At 43.9% G+C, this 12510-nt stretch overlaps 1 protein-coding gene across 9 annotated transcripts in view; it reads left to right on the forward strand.

Moving 5' to 3' along the window:
• The window catches only part of DRP2 (dystrophin related protein 2), a 181158-nt gene that overhangs the window by 76615 nt on the left and 92033 nt on the right, over positions 1 to 12510 (forward strand). For all 9 annotated transcript variants that reach the window (XM_073639694.1, XM_073639697.1, XM_073639695.1 and 6 more), the window contains 4 exons: positions 1393 to 1594; positions 2312 to 2397; positions 7529 to 7686; positions 8482 to 8648. In XM_073639694.1, coding sequence (XP_073495795.1) covers positions 1393 to 1594; positions 2312 to 2397; positions 7529 to 7686; positions 8482 to 8648 — 613 coding nt within the window. The remainder of the gene's footprint in view (positions 1 to 1392; positions 1595 to 2311; positions 2398 to 7528; positions 7687 to 8481; positions 8649 to 12510) is intronic.

The following is a 12510-nucleotide window of genomic DNA, read 5'->3' on the forward strand; positions in this document are numbered from 1 at the left end:
CCCCTGATCTACTCCTTTCACCTCCACCTTGCACCAGGCTCAAATCTTCTTGTTCTTCTGTATGTCCTCCCCATGAAATATTGTATGATAGATTGGGGATATAGTAGCTGGATCCATACAATCATCAGCTGCAGATGTATAAAACTCCCGTCTATACTTTCTAAGTATACTTTCTATGCAGCTGGAAATACAGTTTCACACGGTTTTCCCTGCCTCCTGCTTGTAAAAACTGTCAGTGGGAAAATCACAAGCAGGAGACAAGCGTAATCTGCATCATGCAGCAAATACGGCCACTTAATGGTGTGTATCAGAAGATATCAGTTCTTTGTCACTGATCTATCGCTTTCTACTATTAGATTGGACTCCGAGCAGTAGAAATGCAGTGTGATGAGACTCTGCAACTGCTGCCTTGTAGTAAATGAGAGGTGTGGACACAACAGTGCGCACACTTGGCTGTTTCCTTATTTATCATCCATTATAATGGAGAATGGACTCTACATACACAACAACCTTCCCAAAAGAAATGCCAACCAAATATGCTGTTCTTGAGACTCACAGAGTTCCCTGCTGTCTGACCCACACCCATTAAATATTAATAGTAACATAAACGATACCAGCGTCCAAAATGCAATACAATCAATAATGTTTATTTAAATCTTCTTAAAATAGTAGTAAGCCATATCAAAGATGTGAGGAACCAAAAACTCCAGCTGGACAAATCTTCTAAAACCAAGTGTTTTATTGGGTCCTAGAAAAATATATAAAAAGTCCACCTTGGGAGGGAAACAGCAAACGCATTTCGAACTATACGTTCTTAATCATTGCAATGCAATGAAGATTCACATAAACATTATTAGTTTTATTCCATTGTGGACGCTGCCGTCATCTCTCCTCTTACTATATTGGCTCCTCTTCTGGCCGTTCGGTCCTTGTGTTCGGGGTGAGATGGCTGCCTCTTTTGTACATTAAATATATTCATGATATGTTTAGTCAATTGGCCATGGATGCTCATGTGGAAAAGTACATTACTCATGGCCCAAGTGCTAAGTAGTGGTCAATATTTCTACTGCATCTGAAACCTAACGATTGCGACATCTCATAGGGAAGGGATTACATAATAACATCGTTTTTAAGGTTGAAGGAAGACTAAGTCCATCTAGTTCAACCCATAGCCTAAGATGTTGATCCAGAGGACGGCAAAAAACCCTTGTTATAAGAAATGTGTCATACACGGACTGTCAAACTAATTTTGCTGCTTTTTCTGTTCTTCTTTTTCATGTACCCAACCTTTCTATTTCTCCTTTTTTTTCCTTCTTTTTTCCCTTTGCCTCACCATTTGTATCACGTCAACCATCTCTTCTTTCACGTCTTCTCTCTTGGAGCATCTCTTAGTGGACTTAGTCACCCTCCCCCTCCTCTCTCAGGTACTTAGTTGTGATATCCTGCAGTCTTCAGATCGCTCCCTCGATGTTCTTGACGTCATACGGTGTTTGAGTTCACTATATGAGCGATTAGAAGAAGAACGTGGCCTTTTAGTCAATGTGCCGTTGTGTGTGGACCTAGCCCTCAACTGGTTGCTAAATGTCTTTGATGGGTACGCAACTGAAAACTTTCCTTTACGTGTGACTTCTATTAACCACTAAAAATATTAGGCAATTTTCTATATGATGAATATTTACAAACTTATTGCATACATCATATTAATGTATTTTTTTTGACTAGATATAACATAAAAAGGCGAAAAAGCCATTCATATCTATCTACCTGACTTTGCTAATATATTTTATTATCTTTCATGGACATGTTGTGATTGATAACATTGATAAGAAATGTCTAAAGATTGCAGGGAAGGTTTATTCTATTTTATGTTTTATTGTTTGAGATTAGAAGGAACAAGGCTTTACACATAAAGTAAGGGCTAATCATTGAGAGAGATTCATCAAGCTGTTTGCACCAATTATCTGGCTAAAACTAGAAAATCTTGGCACATGTCTATTTTGTGCAAGAAATGTGAAACTTTTTTAAAATTTTTATTCTGCTCATGACTTTTAAAAAATGTGGGTATGGCTTGGTGAAGGGGCAGGGACAACAATGGCTAACTGTGGACAGATGTAGAGCTGACTAACTGGAGATCTCTACCCCCAGAATTAGTAATGGCAGATACTATGTCAGCATGCAACAACTGCAAAACACAGCCTGGAATCAGCGTCTCTTCCCCTACATCAAACCTGCTGAAAGATCCCTTTTAAAGGATGATGTTTAATGACATTAATAAAACCAAAATCTGATCAGACTCCCTTAATTATTACAGTGCTCGCGTTGGAAAGATACGGGCCCTTTCCTTTAAGGCTGGAATAGTGTGTTTATGTGATTGTGACGTGAAAGGAAAACTACAGTGTAAGTATTGCATTGCCTGGCTCAGATGGCTTTGCACGCAGATTTTCATTTTTGTGTAATATGTTCGCAGAGTTTTTGGTGCAGTATTCTATTGTAAAGCCAGAATTGCAAACAGACGGTCCGCAAAAAAAACACAGACATGTGAATAGCAGCATTAAATACACATCGATCAACATACATAGCATCATGGATAGGAGATATAGAAGAAAAACAGCTTATACTCCATAACCATGAAAAAACAGCCTACTCAAAAGTAAATACAAAAACTAGAGGAGACTGAGTACATGGCATCAAATAGAAAAAGCTTTATTAAGAATAAAAGAGTCACATTAAAACATACATATCTCAAGTATGTGAGAGTTGCAGAGCATGTCAAGATAGAGAGACATATGAAAAAATGGCCATAGTCAAGCTTCAGTCATAGGGGAAAAAAGTACCTATACACATAAGTGGTCAGGAAAAAATCCTGATATGTACACCAAATGAAAAGGTCTTCCCAAATCACAGAGTTAGCCAAATCTCCATAAATGATAAAACATGGGGTGGAAGCAAAAAGTGGGTTATTTAGAGAATCAATAGCATTCTGAAAGTACAACATATATATATATAGGCTGCTACAAGCATCCAACATTAGGAGAAATAACCCAGATACGCATTGTTTCAGACAAAAGTAACTCACCCGTATATATATCAATAGTAATGAAAAAAGATGGGAAAAGAGCGGTAAGGGAGTAGACCAACGGAGCAGGAGCGAGCTGATATGGAGCCCGCAAGCCTCGACGCGCGTTTCGCGTGATATGCTTTCTCAAGAGGCGTTGCTGGTCCAAATACCGGCACCTTTTTAAATGTAGCGCTAAAATGGTCACATGTGCGGTCATGTGACCGGAAGAAGATGGCCGCCGACCGGAAGGCATATCTGGCGCATGCGCGGGGACCACCACAACATCCCACCCCCCGCTGCGTCCGTCAAGACAGCGGCGACGCCCCGGAAACGCTGATAAAACAACACCCGGAGCGCCGCCGACCCCATGGAGACAGACACGCGGGACCGTAGGAGGGTAAGTAGCCCCGCGCATGCGCACCGCCCACCTTCTAAGGCCATATCATACCAGCAATACATCCAAATCTTAAATAAGCACAGATCTATAACATCATAAATATTAGACATAAGAGTCAATATGAATATGCTAAAAATTCATATTTGATGAAATGCAGGGATTCACAGGCTTGGGTCTCATAGCAGAGAGTGGGCAGTCAATTAGATTCATCAGGGCTGGTCAGTCATTCCTCTGTATTTTAATTCCCAGGCGCTTTCAATAAGTGAGGACATCAGAGCCGGGATAGGGACCATAATTATAAAATCCAAAAAGTGAAAGAAAAAGAAGTAAGAACAGTTAAAAGAAATATTAAAAGTGGGCAATCCACATAAGCACGCCCTGCCATTGTAGGTATATATTAAATAGCAGGAACTACAGGAAAGCAAAAGAACAAAAAACCAAATACAAATAAACTGAACTATTAAGTCAGATGTGACACGGGGAAGATATCAAACACCCCAAAAATAATGTCACTCATCCCAATATCAATTAAATCATCAAAAGAATATATATAATAGTACATCTGAGACGCAGAGCAACACCATGATGGATCATAAAAATGATGAAAAGCCCAGATTTTCGTTCAGACCCCGCGGTGCCAAGGTGTCAAGAGTGATGATCCATTTTGCCTCCTTTTGTGCCAAGAGGCGTTTGGCATTGCCTCCCCGGGAGCTGAGGCACACTTTATCGATCCCCCGCACCTTAAGTGAGCGATGGTCACAATTGTGAACAGCCCTAAAGTGCCGGGGTAGTGTCTTCAGCTCCCGGGGATCCGTGGCTGTCCGCGCCGCGCCAATGTCCCGCACATGTTCCCGAACTCTGATTCGAAGCTCCCTAGTAGTGAGGCCAATATAGATCAGTTGGCACCCACATGTGGCAAAATATACCACATGTGTGGTGCCGCACGAGATAAAGTGGCGGATGTCAAAATGGCGGGAGCCATCAGAGTTGGGGAATGATGTACAGCGAAGGACATTGGCGCAGGCAACGCAATGGCCACATGGAAATGACCCCACCGTGGGACCGCGGGATCCGAACGGATTAGGCCGGGAGGGGACATAGTGGCTGTCAACCAAAATGTCCCTCAAAGTGGGGGAACGTCGTGGTGTCATAAGCGGGAAATCACCTATTCGCTCCCGCAGGGAGGGCTCCGTGTTGAGTATATCCCAATGACGAGAGCGGATCCGCCGCATAGTATCCCACTCATGATTGAATGTGGATATGTAGCGGATCCTCTCCGATTTCCCATGCTTAGGCACAATAAATGGATAGATGAGATGATCCCTAGGGGTGTTTCGGGCTCTCCTGTAGCCACGGCCAATACATCGGTTGCTGTACCCCCGTTGATGAAAACGCTCAGCCAGATCTGCGGCCTGTTTCCCAAAATTAGAGTTGGTAGAGCAGATTCGCCACATCCTGAGGAACTGGCCAACCGGAACAGCTCTGATAGTGGAACGATCATGAGCCGAAGTGGGATGTATTAGGGAATTCACAGCGGTCGGTTTCCTATACACATCAGTCTGGATCCGACAATCATGGTCCACCTCAAGGGTGATGTCCAGAAAGTCGATCCGTGTAGAGTGATGGGCATAGGAAAGCTTGATCGCATATGTGTTAGAATTCAGTCGTAGCATAAACTCATCGAGCTCCTCCACCGTCCCCTGCCAAAAAAATAGAATGTCGTCTATATATCTCATCCATGACACGACATGCTCAGCGCCCGGTACCCCCTCGTCACCAAAAATCTCCCTCTCCCATGCACCAAGGAAGAGTTGGCGTACGAGGGGGCACAGGCCGCACCCATTGCCGTGCCACGCCTTTGGAGATATACAGCATCTTTGAAAAGAAAATAATTGTGGCAGAGGACGAATTGGAGGAGCTCAAGGATGAATTCCCTAGATGGGCCGTCGAGGTCGGAGCCCCCCAGGAAGAGGCGAACCGCAGACAGACCCAGGTCATGGCTGATGCAGGTGTACAGACTCTCGACGTCGGCCGTCACCAGGAGAGTACCGTCTGTCACAAGGGCGCCGTCAACCCGCGTAAAGACATCCGTCGTGTCTTTGACATATGACGGAAGGGTACTTACTAGAGGATGGAGGTGGCAGTCAATATATTGACATATCGGGCCACAAAGTCCCTCCAGTCCTGACACGATCGGACGTCCCGGCGGGTTGAGGGCGTCCTTGTGAATCTTAGGTAGAAGGTAAAAAGTAGCCGTCCTAGGGAAACGGACCGTTAGTGCCTCAACGGTCCGTCGATCAATGATGTCATGATCACAGGCACGGCCAAGGATACCCTGGAGTGCGGCAGAGAAGGAGGTCGTTGGATTGTACGATAATTTAGTATAGGTATGGGTGTCTTTAAGTTGACGTATTGCTTCTTTCTTGTACATGGTACAGGGCCATAAAACGATGTTCCCTCCCTTGTCTGCCGGTTTAATGACGATGTTCGATAGAGATCGGAGTTGATCTATGGCAATGCGTTGTTGGTGGGTGAGGTTATCTCAACGTCTCCGCGTAGGGAGGCGTCTTAAATCCTCCGCCACCAACCTGACAAAGATCTCAATGGAAAGTCATTTTTCCATTTTATTTGAAAAAATGTAAGTAAAAAAATAGATAAAGGGGAGGTCCAAAATACAAATATATTTTCATTTTAAATCCCTATCTATTTAATACAATAATCTAAACTATTTTCTAATATGCTTAAATTAAAAATCCCCTACCATTCCCTAACTACACTATATAACTGCTTTCTTTTTTTCTACTTCCTCTTTGATAATGATTCGTTTGCGAATCCCAGTGCTGATACCCAGTGGGATACTCAAAAGAAGCGTCATCAGGGGGCATAGGCACCGGTCACTGTTGCAGCCCCTCCCTCCTCCCTGAAATGAAGGGTCATCAGCAATGCTCATTTCAGGGACTTGGCTAGTCCCTGCCTGTTATGCACTATGATGTGCACAATGACAGTGCGCTCTACCGCTGGCTCAGAGCAGCATTAACAAGCTGGCAATCAAGTCAATGTGCGTTGTCAAAATACCCAACATGCATAGACTAATGATGTCACTTGCGGAGGTGGCGCTGGTCTCTGTATCCCGGGTATTCTGACAACATGTACTGATAGTGTTCTCTGTTTCCAGCTCGTTAATGCTGATCTGAGCCAGCGGGAGAGTGCACTGTCATTGTGCACAGTGCACAGCACGCAAGGACTAGACCCAAGTGCTGAAACGATGGTCACTAATGATTCTTTGTTTCAAGGACGGGGCAGGAGCTTTGGCAGTGACTGCGGCCTCTGCCTCGTGATGATGCTTTGTTTCAAAGAAGAGGCAGGAGCTGCGACAGTGACCGCAGCCTCTGCCCCCTGATCACACTTTGTTAGAGAATCCCACTGTATATCACCATTGGGATTCTCAAATGAAGCTTTATTAAAAAAGAAGTAGAAAAAAAACCTAAAAGCAGTTATATAGTGTATTGAGAGAAGGAGAGGGAATTTTTAGTTCATGTATATTAGAAAATAGTTTAGGTTATGGCTCTAAATAGATCGGGATTTAGGATGAAAATTATCTAATACTTCGGACCACCCCTTTAACTAAATATAACTATTAGGAGATTTCCAAAGCATTCTTGGTTTCTTTACATTTTACACTGCGTCCCAACTTTTTGGGAATTGGAGTTGTGTAATACTTAGAGAAAGAATGGAGCAGCAGCGTGGATGCTCCGAGGTCTCCTCCCTCCTGTCCCTTGTGACATACCTGACATGCCAGTGTAAGGAGACTTATAGGCCATGCAGTGTCCTCTGGGAAATTAAATAAGCAAATTGTCTTTTCAGAGAGGAAGATGACTTGAACTCTAGTGCCACCTATAGGAATTAGCAATCCTAAAATTCACTATCGACTCTTTAACAAGCCTTGCCACATGAGTTTAACAGACCAGATGAGCATTGTTTTATACCAACACTCCTGTCCGGCTGTTAGCTATAACCCAAGTACTTTGCTCAGTGTCACTTTTATTCTCTAATACAATGTTTGTCGTTCTCAGATTTATTTTCACAAGTAGCTGGAGCTGAAGGAACCTGTGATCAGCGGCAGCTCGGCCTTCTACTCCATGAGGCCATTCAGATTCCTCGACAACTAGGGGAGGTGGCGGCATTTGGCGGAAGTAACGTTGAACCCAGTGTCAGGAGCTGCTTTCGATTTGTAGGTGTACAAACATTTTATTGCATGGTTAATTCTTTTTTTTATGTTTGATTCATTTACTCCTGGTAAAATAAAAAAGTAAGACCTAGAGTATTAGTCGGTTCGGTGCTTTACGAAACGACCTCAGGAAAGAGAGCAGCGAAAGTAGTGAGAAATGAGAGAAAAACTATCAGAGGTAGCGGAAACTTCAATATGGCTGCGCAATCGTTTTAGCAATGAAACCATTCATGCCCTATGGCAATATTGACTTTTAGGATTGCTGCATCCAATAGGTGGCGCTAGAGTTCCTGTCCTCTTCCTCTCTGAAGAGGCTATTTGCATATTTAAATTCCCAGGGGAGCATTGCATGGCCTATAAGTCTCCTTACACCGGCTTGGCACTCTCCACAAGAAGAAACGTTCCCCCTTAGACTCCTTTTTAAAAAAAAACATACATAAAATCTTAACAAAAATTGTCTCATATTTTTTTTAATCCTCTTTTTGACAGAACTATCCCTTTAAGTTTAACAAATTATTGATCACCATATCCAATGCAAAACTATAACAATACCTCTCACAGAGAAAAACCCAGACTGCTTTCTTCTAGATGTACTGGATGTACCTTTATTCTCATAGGTCTAAAACCATTCGTCAGTGTTCTTGATTGTCACAAGAATTGTAACCATTTGTTTATTTTGAAATGTTTTATATTTCTGCGATTTCTATTTTGACGCATTTATTTCTATTTTTTATTTTCATTTTATTTTGGAATCTGATTTCCACAATGACTGTGTGTGTTTTTTCCTTCTTTTAACAGGGAAATGGAACATCGTTTCTGGAGTTGTCTCAGTTTCTGGAATGGGGAAGTCTGGAGCCACAGTCCTTAGTATGGCTCCCAGTATTACACCGAGTGACGCTAGCGGAGATTGTGAAGCACCAGACTAAGTGCTCCGTGTGTAAACAGTGTCCAATAAAGGGATTTAGGTTTGTGTTTGTGATCATGAAATGCCCTCGGTGCAGAAGACAGCTGGTCGTTACTGTTTCTATCAAGCAACAGAATTGTTAAGAATTTTGTCCAGCTTTGAAAGCTATGAAAATAACTTGGAAATCACTTTATTACGGGTTTTTGTTTTCATTCCTGTAAAAAAAAAAATTGCATGAAATCAGCTTCCAAACCCCTAATTTCCATGCCTTCAGTTGCATTGATATCAAACTGTACTCATTTGGAGTACTGGTGATGGCAGTGATGAGTCAGCCTCTGTTTCCTCCTCTGAGTGCTGTACTTACCAGAACAATCTCCTGCTGCAGCTTATTTCCAGAGTTAATAAGACAACGGGCAGAGCTCGCCCATCACTGCCATCATCTGTACTCCAAATGAGTACGCTCTGTTATCACTGCAGCTAAAGACAAGAAAATAGACTGGGGGAAAGCATGCTATTTCTTTATAGAATTAAAGCAAATCTAATAAAATGATTTGCACAATTTCAGAACTTTCCACGCCGGACAAAATTTTATATATACTGTATATACACAGTGATGAGCAATGTTGTGAACTTGTGACTTTCTGGCTCCATCTCTCACCATCCACTACAGCTTCTAACGTGAGCCTGCCATCATTTATAGACCATCATCTTGGCCATCTCATACATAAATGACTTGTAACTATTTAGTATATGATTAGTTATGCAGATTCTTGTCATGTCACTGCATATTAATATTTTGTAAATCCATCTTTGGCTTTCATCACTGCCTGAATCCTTCTTGCTCTCGATCAGATTCAATGTCTCCACCTAAAATAATGTGGAATATCTCCTGAAAAAAATGAATCAAGTGAAACGGTTTTTTTGTATAGAGACACCTGTTAAATACAAAAGAGCCAAGGATAAACAATAATTTAAAACAAAAAACAATGGGAGGGAAAAATATGTGGCGCCCCTGAGGGTTCAGTCACCACAGGGGTACTGCACCTCAGATCGAGGTGTGGTATCTCCTCTTCCAGGTAAGGATGGAGCATTTCTCAGGACCCCACTTTACCACTCAACACTAAACCACTCCTGTCCTGAAGGGGGCCTAAATGCACCAAGGTGCTGCCCCGGCCCGGGATAGAGGAGATGTGGGGAGCCAAAGATAGGGGGAACCATGTAGTGGGTGAGGGTGGAGGAAGCACTTTTAGGAAACACTTATTCATTCATATTTAATCTAAGTTCAAGGTCTTTGATTAAGGGTCTTCTGCCAGGGTCCAGAAAAAGTCTGCAGCTGACTGTAGATACACGGTCCTCGCTCTCTGGCCTTGAGACGAGGAGCAGGTCAGAGTTAATCACTGTCTCTACCCGGTCAAGGTCCTGACCTAAGAAGGCCTTGGAGGGGAGCAGAGGAGATAGGCTCCACAGGCGAAAGGATCCCAGGGGGATACGAACGGAGCGGAGTCGCCACCTGTATTCTTTACTCTTGCCTAGCCAGAGGGATTCCTGCTGCAAGAGGGATAACCGGCCTCTGACATCTGACTTTTTTACTTCACGTCTCAGTCAGAAAAGCCTGGAGGCTTAGTGGATCCCAGGGGGATACGGACGGAGCGGAGTCGCCACCTGTATCTCTTAAACTGCATTTATCCAGTGGGACCCGGCCTTACACCACGTTCGATCCACACACAGTCAGGAGAAGACTTAGTGGGAGAACAACCTACCAAGGAGTGGAACACACACCAGAGGGGTCTCGACAGGTGCTCCTGATCTACCTGGGAAGTGCTGAACCCCCTTCCCGGTGGCCGCAGTACGCCGTGTGTAGCAGAGAGAAGCTTTGCGGCTGAAAATTCATCTGAAGTGAGTAAAGACCTGGATGACTTCACACCCCGCTTCAGCCTCTTATTTCCTGCGTGGCACTGCACCCACCATTACTTCTCACACTGCCCTGAGGCCTGCTCCACCTGTGGGGAGCCGTCCCATCTTAGCTGCTAGAACACCGGCCTCAATGGACTGTAGCAGCGCTGGTGGCCGTCACCAGGAACCGCAGGTGGCGTAGTCGAGAATACCACTCATCTTTGAAAGACCTATATTTGAATGTGACGGCCCTGGGCACGGAACGGGTCCAGGCCACGACTGCATCCCCCGGTAACACCTACACCGACCCGGCTCCGAGTAACCCCAAAGCTCAGGGCGAGGCGCCACAAATAGAAAATCCTAAAGCTTGCTGTGTCACTGGTATTGGCACCTTTACATTCATTTAGTATGGAAACACATTTTGCCTCGCCTGTGGTAAATCACAAAAGAGATTCACCTGTGATTAATTGTCGGTGCCCATGTGACATGAATTAACCAATGAATGATGACTTCAGTTTTTTAAAAGGCCACATGGTAGGCGCTGTTACTTTGTCACAATGGCGAAGAAAAAGGAGCTGTCTGAGGACATCAGAACTGCTATTATTAGCAAACATAAGACTTCCAAAGGGTATAAGGCCATCTCCAAAGACCTTTGTGTCCCAGTTTCAACAGTGTGCAATGTTATTAAGAAGTTTGCTAAGCATGGAACCGTCAAGAACCTCCCTGGACGTGGGGGAAAGAGGAAAATTGACAAGAGATGTCTTCAAAGGTTGGTGCGAATGGTGGAAAAAACACCACATGAAACATCCAAAGACCTGAAGGCCAACGTGGAACAGTCTGGGGTCATGGTTTCAACAAGTATAATACGCCGCGCACTAAACCAAGCAGAGCTTTAGGCTATGTGCCCACGTTGCCGACCTGAAGCATATTTTTTACGCTTCTCCCTGGCGGGAAAATCGCATGCGGATATTACATGCGGTTTTCCCGCCAGGTAGAAGCGTTTGTGAGGCGTCTTTGCATGCATTTCCGCATGCGGGTTATCAAGCACTTCTCCAAGCATCACTTGGAAAAGTGCTTGACAACTTGTTCAGAATGGTAAAAAATAAAAAAATAAAGTTTATACTCACCTTCTGATGCATTCTCTGCCCCGTCCGGAGTCTTGAGCGGCTCACGCTGTTGTGTGCAGGACCTGCGGTGACATCATTGAGTCATGTGGTGGGTCACATGACTCAATGACGTGGCAGGTCCTTCAGACAACAGCGCGACGGAGGGAAAACATCAGAAGATAAGTATAAACTTTATTTTATTCTTTTTTTTACAGGTTCTTTGGTACCCAGGTCTGGATGAGAGTCTCCTCTCATCCAGACTTGGGTACCATCCGCACATTGATTCCGCTGCGCTTCCGCAAAATTAATGAACATGCTGCGGATTTTTGACCGCAGCATATACGCTGCGGAAAAATCCGCAGCATGGGCATTGACATTGCGGAATGCCATTGGGGACCATGGGGTGCGGATATACATGCGTTTTTCAAGCGTTTACGCTGCGGAAATTCCGCAGCATATACGCTTGAAAAACTCTACGTGGGCACACAGCCTTATGGGCGTCAGCCAAGGAAGAAATCATTGCTGAAGAAAAGACATAAAAAGGAACGACTGATCTTTGCAAAAGAGTACCTTGACAAACCACAATCCTTCTGGGAAAATGTTCTGTGGACAGATGAAACAAAAATAGAGCTTTTTGGCAATGCAAAGCAACAGTTTGTTTACAGACAGCGCAATGAAGCTTATAAGGAAATAGCACCTTACCAATAGTTAAGCATTGTGGAGGATCCATAATGCTGTGGGGTAGCTTTGCTGCGTCTACTATTGGAGGCCTTGACCGTATCACAGGAATCATGAAATCAGAGAATTATCAAGAGATTTTAGGGCAAAATGTCCTACCCAGTGTAAGAAAACTTGGTTTGAGTCGCAGATCATTGGTCCTCCCGCCAAACACTGACCCAAAGCACATATCCAAAAGTACACAGG

This window comes from Phyllobates terribilis, unplaced genomic scaffold (genome assembly GCF_046119375.1).
Source record: "Phyllobates terribilis strain yellow unplaced genomic scaffold, ASM4611937v1 Scaffold_7__3_contigs__length_470593459, whole genome shotgun sequence".
Classification (NCBI taxonomy): domain Eukaryota; kingdom Metazoa; phylum Chordata; class Amphibia; order Anura; family Dendrobatidae; genus Phyllobates; species Phyllobates terribilis.